This window comes from Cynara cardunculus, assembly GCF_001531365.2.
Source record: "Cynara cardunculus var. scolymus isolate 2C chromosome LG 10, CcrdV1, whole genome shotgun sequence".
Taxonomy (NCBI): Eukaryota; Viridiplantae; Streptophyta; class Magnoliopsida; order Asterales; family Asteraceae; genus Cynara; species Cynara cardunculus.
Window position 1 is genome coordinate 1,768,266 of NC_037537.1, and position 10,861 is coordinate 1,779,126.

The 10,861-nt window shown below is 37.6% G+C and overlaps 1 protein-coding gene across 7 annotated transcripts; it reads right to left on the reverse strand.

Moving 5' to 3' along the window:
- Positions 1–1,493: 1,493 nt before the first annotated feature.
- On the reverse strand, positions 1,494–10,337 carry LOC112519099 (transport inhibitor response 1-like protein Os04g0395600). 7 transcript variants are annotated; one of them, XM_025127081.1, is made up of 6 exons: positions 9,460–10,337; positions 8,920–9,006; positions 6,394–6,886; positions 3,297–3,356; positions 1,860–2,634; positions 1,494–1,772 (listed from the first exon to the last, which is right to left on the reverse strand). In XM_025127081.1, the coding sequence occupies exons 1-5, from the start codon at positions 10,005–10,007 to the stop codon at positions 1,879–1,881; spliced, it is 1,944 nt and encodes a 647-aa protein (XP_024982849.1). In that variant the 5' UTR covers positions 10,008–10,337; the 3' UTR covers positions 1,494–1,772; positions 1,860–1,878. The 7 variants fall into 7 exon arrangements, with proteins under 7 accessions (XP_024982849.1, XP_024982848.1, XP_024982847.1 ...); XM_025127080.1 differs by having other exon boundaries at positions 1,494–2,634; positions 9,460–10,135; positions 10,272–10,335; XM_025127079.1 differs by having other exon boundaries at positions 1,494–2,634; positions 9,460–10,140; positions 10,272–10,329.
- Between the last annotated feature and the right edge of the window lie 524 nt (positions 10,338–10,861).

The following is a 10,861-nucleotide window of genomic DNA, read 5'->3' on the forward strand; positions in this document are numbered from 1 at the left end:
AGCTTTAATAAGTTGTACTTACGCACAATCTACTTGCAATATTGAGTTTTAAGTAATATGCATTAATAAACAGTAGTTTACGAATAAAAAATGGCATTTAAAAGTTTTGTCAAATGCTTTATAATATATATATATATATATATATATATATAATATGCGTATGTGTGTGTGTCTGAGGAGAGGGGCAGAGAGAAAGAGATGGAGATAAAATATGTGTTTGGGAGATGAGGGAGTGCTCATCGTCCAAGCTTTGATCAATGAACTTGCTTAGCGTTTAAAACTCGATAGTTGGCGGGATAATCGCGATAGATGGCGAGGCATCCGTGATAGTTGACGGGACATCCGCGATAGTTCTAACATTTGAGATCATGACTGAATTTATTAACATTTTATTTATGGCATGTTTAAAAACAAGGGAAATCACTCACTAAATCTTTCGGTCTACCCCTCAATCGTTTGTAAAATATATTACAGATCAGCTCAGGTTGAAAGATAAAGGCAAAGGAAAGGCGTAACTGGCTGTTGAACTAGTTTTTGTTAGATCAGTTCTTGTATTCAGACTTTTTGCTGATATATGTGGATATAATTGATCTGTTTGTATATATTAAAACCTATTATATGTTTATGACATGTATTTTGGAATTTGGTTTTGTTGGGCTGTTACAGTTGTTTGTGTCTTGGCTTCACGGAAATAATTGATGGTCACTCAGAGGGGTGATCGATATCGAGAGAGGGGAGAAGAGGGAGGGATGGTCGGGATTGAGACAGGGGAAACACTGAGGATATGTTTATGTATGTGTTTTTGCATTACAAAATTCTTAAATTGCTCCTTCTGCTATTTAAATTAAACAGTCTGATAGATATAAAGTTTTGTTTCGACACTCGGTTCCTGCACTGTGATATAAAACTTCATGGAGACAACAAGGACTCCAAAGATTCGAGTAAGTCACGCATTCGAGCAACAGCCTTTTCCTTTTCTTTGCTATGTAAATAGAAGGCCGAAGGAAGAAATGGAAGCCGATGGTTGTGTATAAATGTGTATGTATGTGTTGCTCCGAGAATAACAAGTAATCGTTCTAATCACCTTCGACCTGAAGAATCGCTTGCCAAAGATCAAGAGTACATAGAGAAGCAGACGGACTTGTGAACCCACCCCAACAAAGACCAAACTAATCCCAGGACAACCACCTGTTTTGCGGATAGCCCAGAGTCACCGCATTTGAACCTCCGTGGCCACAAAGGGATTTTCATTTCTCCTTGGATTCAAACCTGAGACCTCCAGGCACTTTTGACCTTTGGAATACAAGCTCAAACCAATCAGACACCACCTTTGCGGTTTTCTTTTATCACAGCTATGATTCTATGACCATGAATTCCTCCATGTACAAGTAGTAAATAACTTAATATATTATAAAAACTTGAGTTAATTTGTAAAAATGAGTTCTATAAAAGGTCATTTGGTCAAATATCCTCTAAATTCATGCAGACAAGATGAGCAAGAAAAACAGTCTCACTTTTGGCTTTAAAGATTCAAGCTTGATATTCAAAGATTAACTACACATCAAGATACTAAACTTGTCGAAACGCGAAAAAGAACTACGACTCTATCCCATATCATTGCGTGCAACCTTCAGTCCTAACATCCTCGAGCTTTGACCCCCGTCCGGTGGTCACATTTTTGGCCATAATCCAAACGGTAGATCTATGAATAGCTCGATGGCCGGAACGATTTTAATTAAAAGTTTCGATAATACCCATGGGTTTTTCCTATACTGCAATACAACATTATTTTCAACAAAGTACAAGTTGTTCAAGCTACCAACTTTATATATATATAGATAGACAGAGAGAGGGCTAACCGGTTCGGTTTTCTTGAACTCAGAGGGTCAGGACAAAGGGTGGTGCATCCCTTCGTGGTCCAGCCACGGTTCGATAGACGTAAACTTTATGAGCCTGGCTATCTTCACTATCTTCATCTTTCATCACTTCAACATTCAACCTAGGCATCTCTTTAGCCAAGACCCTACACCCATTCATGGTCAAATTACAAGCAGACATCCAAAGAGACCTCATTGATTCATATTTGGTCAAACCCGAAAGCAACGCAGCGTTTCCAAACGGGCAGTCTCGTATTTCAAGTTTCCTCAGTTTTGGACAGCCTCCAAGCACATACTTCAAACCCAGATCACTACTTCCTGCAAAAGCAACAGAAAGKGTTTCYARGTTTTTWGCGTATTTMCCGATATACTCGAAKGTYYTRTCRGTTAARAGGCCGGAAACCGCRAGSCGTTGAAGCTTGGTRCARGTYYTGACAAYYGCACCAAARGCYTCGTCCATKGGYTCSTTGGTCARGTAATCTGGTTGACCRGGRTTCATTATGCAGAGGCGGAAGTGGGTGAAACCCGGGCAGTTCTGCACAATGGTGGCTACAGCTGCGTTTGTCATTTGGTGGCAAAAGTAGAGTACGTAATGCAGTTTTGGGCAGCCACGAGAGACTGACAAGAAACCGGATTCAGTTACACCTGTGACATCCAGGTCATGAAAGGGGTCAGCTGGGAAGACTCTCAATTCTTCAAGCAATGGGCAGCAGGATCCAACAGCTTCTAAACCCCTATCCCCTACAGTATCAAGAACCTGTAGATGAACAAAAAAGTTTAATGAGTTTATCCAACTGCATAATGTGTGACTCAGGCTTAATTTTATGATTCTACAAAACCGACAATACTTTTATCTCAAAACAAGTTAAGGTTTTCAATTTACAAAACCAAACGTACAAAGTATGTCCCACTCAGAAGTACTACGGTCTGGGACAGAGGTGGACCCTATTGGGGGCAAACGGTGGCCGGTGCTACCACTTCATGGTTCCATCCTAGTTGAAAAAAATATTATATTTCTAAGGGTGCCATCATAATGTTTCGTTGTGTGCCCTTATATTTCTTAAAACTAAACTTGCAACAGAAGTTTGTGATGGCTGGGTTGGTCTAAGGTGGAAGATTAAAGTATTTTGTTTGAAAGGGCGTGGATTCGATCCTAGTTTTAGCAACTTTTTTGTTTTTCAGCTTTTAATTTTGGGTTTCTATAGCTTCTTTTTTTCTAAATTTGGAGGAAAGCAGCTGTGGAAGGATCAAACCCATGACCCTTCCTTGCTAATGCAAAATTGCAAACAAACCAACAACACATCTATTACGAATTTGTGAAAATTTTCTAGAAGTTTCATTCTTATGGTCAAATGGTGTCACTGCTTGAAAAAATTTCTGGGCCACCTCTCGTCGGGGTAGGATATATGTGAACTTTACCTGTATCCAAGAGGCAGAAAGACCGTTGCCATGGAGATCTCGACTCACGAAAAAGTTTAGCTACAATTTTGAAAATTTGAAGTGCTTGAGATTGGCGAAGTACGAGGAGTTTTGGAAAAGTAGAACAAGTATGCGTTTCAGGGAAGGAGAAAAAGGGTTAACACAATTTAATACCGTGAGAGCATGGCAAAAGGCATAGAAGAATGTAGAGATAATTAGGGTTTCAATATGAGAAGTCCAACTAGGCTTATTGGATCTACCATTTCTGTATCATAACTGCTAAAGTTACACTTCATGTATTCTCTTTTACTTCAGCTTAATCTAGAATCTTTGGATTCAAAAGTCATCACATTGGTCTAATAAGTTATGAATTGAAAATCAGATAAAAATGGTAAGTGGATTTTAGTTGATAGTCCTGAACCATGGTCAACTATATCAAATTCAAACAACCATGTCACGGCCACAACACATAGATCCTATATCCGATATATCATCATGCTCCTAACTCTAACGATTAACACATAAAGTTGCCAACCAAATATAAAGATCATCATGTTCATTGTACTCCCTTCAATTTGTATGTTATTGCTTACTCTTAACCAGCTTTCAAAACTTCATCATATTTGACTTTTCTCTCTTCATCACACTTTTCACAAACCGAGAGTCTTCATAGAAGCAGCTCGCTCTACTCTTTGGGGAAGAGGTCAAGTCTGCTTACATCTTACCCTCCCCAAACCCCACTTCCAGGCGGGATATACAAGGTTCATTTGGTTTGGTTTATCATTCTCTCTTCAATGTTTTTTCTTACAAAGTAATTGGTTACATTTATCAGATGCAAATGCATAAAGAGATTAGGCATCTCTCTGCAGGAGAAGTTGAAGATTCAAGACCAGACTTGTAGAATAAAGACACACACAAGATGACTCTCTTGATGACTTTCAGATATGACTTCTACTAAACACTGACGTACATTGGCATAGTATGAAGAATGTTTTTCTCATGGCTCCTTAGATGAATATGTCCACATGTTTCTAATCCCTCGTTAAAATAGCTAATTTCAGTCTGGTTGCAAATTGTTCTCGTCACTTCATGGTGTAAAGCAAGGACCCATACAACGGTTTTGCATAGTGTTCTGGATTATTCTTTGTGTACCTTACATCAACAGGTTCATTACACTCAAGTTTTGACACATGTGAGGATATGTTGATTCAAGGAACTAATAAAGAACTTATTTCTCACTTTAAGGAAATTATTGGCAAGAGAATGCCATGTTAAGTACTAATGTACTATCCGGATATGGAAATCCTACAAAGGAACTTTATTTCCATTTGAAGCAATAGATGTATATTTTGGACATGATAAAAAGTTTGTCAGTTGTTGGCAAAAGACAATTGTGCGGTTTGTTTTGTGATCTTTAAATAATGAAAGAAAGCATATTTCTCCTTTTCTTTACCCCTGCAAAAATTTGACACCACTGTTGTGGCTCCCTGTTAAACTACACAATATAAAAAATAGTTTTTACCTGATCAGAGCCTACATCCTAAACATCGAATCCAACTCAACACACATAAACCACCTTAAAGCTATCATGGTACAAACCCCAAAATGATCAAGAAATTCCTCCGATGACATAAGTACTAGAATGAGACAAGCAAAAAGATAAGATTCTATTTACATGCCTAGAACCTAATTTCATGGTGCAATTACTGGTTCTATGACCATGATTTAAGAGCCAAAACAAGATCACATATAAATAGGATAACTACAAGTACAAAACTATATTGGATTATTGGCTAGTATTTAACAAGGCATCATTCATGAAGATCTTGATCACGAGGTCCAGGGCAACTGCACCAAATGTTTTTTATGGGTCAAAGTTCTACTCCACCCTACAAGCCTCTTTGCGGTATGTCCTATTATGAATTTGTTAATTTTAGTTTTAGCACTGTATTTATGCTGTAGTAATTTGTGGAAGGCTAACTTTTGGAGATCTGTATCTGTATATAGAAGTGTGGAGGCTCTCTTTTCCAATCACACCTGTCATAACGGATTTCTCTTATGTGTTATAGATCAACCACACTCACACAGGCATACATGAGGCAAAATCAGGATTGGAACAATTTAGGCAGAGATATACTAGCATCTTACAAACTTATTTAAGAATCTAAGCACTGCAAAAAGATTGTGAGCCTACTATTCATGTCATGATTGGTCCGTTCGTAACAATAATACGATGCAAAAAAGATTTATGATGATAAAAATAGGAAAATTTATTTGTTTGGCCGCTTAGCATCGCGTAAAGAAACTCTTGCCACCATACTACTTTTTTTGTTGATTTGGCTAGTAGAACTCACCTCATCTTCAAATTATTTGTTCTCCACTGGTCCTACTTTCGCCAAATAGAAGTGATTTGACTAGGTCCACGTAACATTGACACTCATTAACAAATGCGTCACAAAATGTTAGTTATTGGCCAGCTAGTGGGGAATAAATGATTGGAAGATAAGGTACCAAGGTAAAATCCAAATAAATAAATTTAGTTTAATATCAGACCTGCTTAATATACTATACCAATCAAATACTATTTCTCGTAGAAGTAGCAGAAGAAGTCTAGAATCCTTTTTTGTTTAAACCACTTGACAAATCCCTCACGCTAGAACGCATAACCTAAGGTTTATCTTGTAAGACCTACATTTTTTTATGCTAAGATAGCTGTCCATGTTGCAAAAGCCTCAATGGAGGTTCTACCACTATCACTCAATTCCAGCAAAAATTACATAATTCTGTCAGGTTTTGCCATTTTAGAAGTACCGAATAATGCAGTAAATTTGGGAAAAGACAGCAACACAGAAACAGCTGAGTTTATCAGGGCCCAGGGGGATGTGGTGGAATATCCCATCTGCCCTGGGTTCAATTTCATGCGTCCACAACAATTGTGGCCACTGAGTTTATCAAGGCTGATGTCTTACAGTCGCAATTTGCCGGGATTAGTCTCGGCATAGCCCAGGACACCTTTCCAAAAAAAACAGAGAAACAGCTGCATATCCTATTTAGATATTTAATTTTGAAAATGTAAGCTCATGGAGAAGCTACTTACCCAGAGGCGTTGTAGACTTTTGCAGTGAATGAGAAGCTTTGCTAGCTCAACGCTGTGTAAAGTTGCATAACTGAGGTTTAAGAAAGTCAGACTAGAGCAGGCAGGGTAGATAACCGGTAGATAAAGTGAACTAGTGTCCCACAAACCCGAGAGAGTAAGTAGATTTTTACAGTTGCTGAAAGTACTTTCAAGGTCATTGACCGGACGGGTAACAGGTTCTTGCATGAAGGTTCCAGTTCCAAGTTCAGTCAATTGTGAGGCCCGCAAAAGAAGCTTTTGCAATTGATCTAAAGTTACATTCCGGTTAACTTTCAAAACCCTTAATGATTTGCACCTACTAACAAGCTTCTCAAGGGCATCAAAGCTGACTTCACTGTTTAAGCTGGCAAAATTGAGCACTTCTAACGAGGTTAAGCTTTCAGGGAAGCAACTTAACCAATCCCCACCAAGATCATCAATCCCATTCTCTTGTATGTCTAGCTCCGTTAAATTCCTACAAAAAAACCAATATCCAGCAGAATTAAGAGAAAGCTATAGTTGCTATTTTTGTTGTGAAGGTTCTCCAGCATAAGTCAGCCAAATCATAGGAAAATGCAGTCACTTTTGTTGTGAAAATTTCTTACTTTAGTAATAATAAGTGATGCACATGTGAGCCTACATGGCCTTCAAATGATAACACACAGTATTTGATTTAGGGCCTTACTTCTAAAGAAACTATGAAGTAGAGGGCACATAATTCAAGCAACTGTTGCAGAAGTTGATTAATTTCAAGCAGATGAAAAGGCAAGTCACAAAATCACATGCAATCTTGGAAGATAAGCGGAATGGATATAAACTTCAATTAACAGTAGATGCTAGATCCAGAAAATCTTAATTAGCTATACCCAAGTGAGACATGCAACAATAGGAAGTATCAAGAACAATGCTAAGTGAAGGACAACATTTCAAATGCTTCAATAATGCCCCCAGTTTTAGTTTAAAGGTACATTTATAGATCTCAACTTCAAGTGCAACTAGAACATGCACCAAACAAGAACATAATAATTGAGCTTAGATGGAAAAACAGTTTGCATGAAAAAAATTACAAGGCAAAGTTATTGTTTCCATGCTTGTTGAGATGCACATAAAATTGTCTCTTTTTGGTTCCGTTTGCTCCATGCAAACTAATCTAAAGTTAACCAAAACTTACGATTTACGAATCCAGATCACTTCAAGGGAAATACAGTTTTTCCTGTTTTGAATTTTAATACAGGTAATAAGTTGCCCAACAACGTTCAAACATCTAAGAAGTTGATTAAAAATCACCACTACTATTAGAAGGAAGACAGAATGTTATGGGACTTATAGCTGGTGAAAAACAATTTGCATGAGAATCTTTAAAGCAAAATTGTTGTTTTCACATTTTCTTAGATGCATGTAGAAACGCGTCACTCTTTTGTTCCTTTTCTGTCATGTAAAAGCATGTAAAGCTCAAAACAGAAACTAACATATCCATATGGATTAATAAAGAGTTTTTGTCCTTTTTCCTGTTCTGATGCATGTAATAAGATGACTTCAACTATTATTCGACAAACTCGCATGTTTTTACGGTAAAGAACAATAAAACTGAACAGAACTTCAATTAACAATAGATCTCATGTCCTTGAAACCATAATTAGTTGCCCAAATGATAATTACGAACTATACAAAAGGATCAAGAACAACATGGCAGCTAATATAGCAACTGCTTAGCTAAAACCACCAGTTATGGTTTAAAGAGAGTACATATTTTAGCTCCAAATGATACTCAGAAAATTGCACCTAAAAAAGACTAGTAATTGGGGCTTCATGAAAAAAAGGGTGTCGGCGGTTTACGGTTTACAGTTTACAGGGAAATTTTGTTGATTTCATGTTTCTTTGGATCCCCATAAAAATGTCTCATGCTTCTGTTACTTCAGCTCAATGTAAAGCAGTAAGCAAAAGATCGAAAACTCAACAGAAACTTCCATATCCAGATCAATCAAAGAAAAGTATGCATGTAATTATTACATGCCTAAAAAACCAAATTACAAAAACTCCTTTTCCTTTCAATTAAGAAGAGAATATGGATGCTCCAAATGAAAACACTGTTTCTAACAAGCTAATATTAAGTATTAACCATATTGCTTTGTTGGAATGAAGGCAGACGAAGAAGACCTTGAGCAAATTATAACAAGCTTGTATAATCAGATCAAATGCAAGTTTCATGGCCCAACTGTGAAATACAAAGATATTCCAGTAGAGATGACATCAAGAACATGTCATCCATTAATTATCAAAGACAGGTCATGTGTCACATCAAGAAAGCAACCAGGAAAAGGCAAAGAAAAATTAAGCCATAAAGTACTACCACTTCATTTCCACTAAAAGCTCTGTTCCCAGTGCCCCCAAAATAAAACAAAGCAAAATACAAATAAATTTTTTCAAGAGATAGAGAGAATGAAAGAGAAGCATGCTCCCAATGTATTTTTAGGCACAAAGCATACCCCACGTTCTAGAGGCACCCACCCATTAATTTTATCGGCCAGATCAGACGCAAATATGTGATCTTTTTCAACCCAAATCATGCAAAATCTGCTTTTTTCCCTTTGATCCCTGTTCATCAAACATCATATTCTACTGTTTATTCCGATTGATGACAAAGAAACACTGTTATCAAACGAGACATTTCCGTTAATAACTTATTTCTAAGATTGACTTCAGAAAACTTTATTGAGTAATACCTAAAAACTCAATCCAGATTCCCACAATTTTCAACAATTACCACGAAATTAAGAGCAAGAAACTTAACAAAGTTTGTAATCCAAATTAGCTTCAATTGATCTAATCACATCAGAGTCAAACCCAAGATTCAATTGATCTGATGTCATTGCTCTTAAAGAAAAGTAAACGAACCCCATTTTGACACATTAATATCAACTGAGCCTACATATGTTCAAAAATTCTTGATTTGCCAACCTCATATCGATCACCTTACATTACAAAGTGACTGATACACCTTGAAGAACTTTTCTACCCTAACATTTAGAAGGAAGAAGAAAATCTTACCTGCAATGAGAGGCAACGGCTTTCAACCCATCAGTACTAAACCCATCACAACTCAATAGCGATAAAGCTTTAAAATCAGGAAAGTTCTTCGCCAGAAACTCCAAACTCTCGTCACTAACCGCCATTCTCTTCAGTCTCAGCTCCTCCAGGAAGGGATACGCCTTCGCGAGAACACTCAGCCATGGATAGACATCAGCTCCCCAATCCTCCGGTACCAAATTGAAATCCGAAAACCTTGGTTTCCCCTTTAAGGTGATGCTCCGAATTTTCGGGAACCTCCCGGCAACAATCTCCGGCGATACCGAGTAGCAATTCCCGATAAACACATGACGCCTGCTCCACCGCTCAGCGTTGTACCAATCTTTACAGACCAGAGACACCGAACTGCGGTCTTTGTGGGAGTTTATTAGCGAGAGCACCGGTTCTAAGACCTCGTCCGGGAACGGGCACACCCGAGTTAATTCCGGTGATACAACATCAGGATCAACACCAGGATCAACCGAATCGATTCGGTCAACTGTCTTGGTTCTCTTCTGATATAGATCCATACTTCGCGACAGAAACTTCAATCAATCAAAGAACTCATTCCAGTACAAGATTCAGAGCTGAAATCTTCATTTTACAGAATTTGATCCCACCAAAATCCAGCGAAACTTCATCACCAAGATTTCTTCTCCTAGGCTTAAATTGAAAGCAAAAGAAAAACTCAAAAACGAGAAATCTGGCACAAATTTATCGAGATTTGCAGTTGAAGAACTCTAGATTCAGTGAAATTATTAGAGGGAAAAGAGAATTAAAGCAAGTATACGTACATATGGGGGGGCTGAGGAGATTGGATTTACATGATGAAAGAACCCAATAATGGAGCTCTGTCTTTCTCTCTCTAAAACCAGAGCCAAGAAGCCAACAGCTAGCTTTACTGAGGTGAGAGAGAAATATGAAACTAGTTACACTATAAGCCCTTTAACTATCTAAACTTTCACAATTTTAACCTCAAACTTTTGCCTTTCTACATAAATTATCCATTTATTACATTTGTTACTAAATTGTAAATACATCATGTCTTAACCACAAGAGTGGTATCTGATTGGTTTGAGTTTGAATCCAAAAGTATCAGAAGGTCTCAAGTTCAAATCTAATGAGGAATAAAAATCTTCTTGTGATCACGGAGGTTCAAATGCGGTGACTCCGGGCTATCTACAAAGCAGGTAGTCGCTCTGGGATTAGTCGGCTCGCATAGCGGGTTAGATATCAAGGTTAATCAAAAATAAAAATACATCATGTCTTAACCACAAAATTGGTGTCTGATTGGTTTGAGCTTGACTCCAAAGGTCAAAAGTATCATGAGGTCTCAAATTCAAATCCAAGGAGAAATAAAAATATCATTGTGGTTACAGAGGTT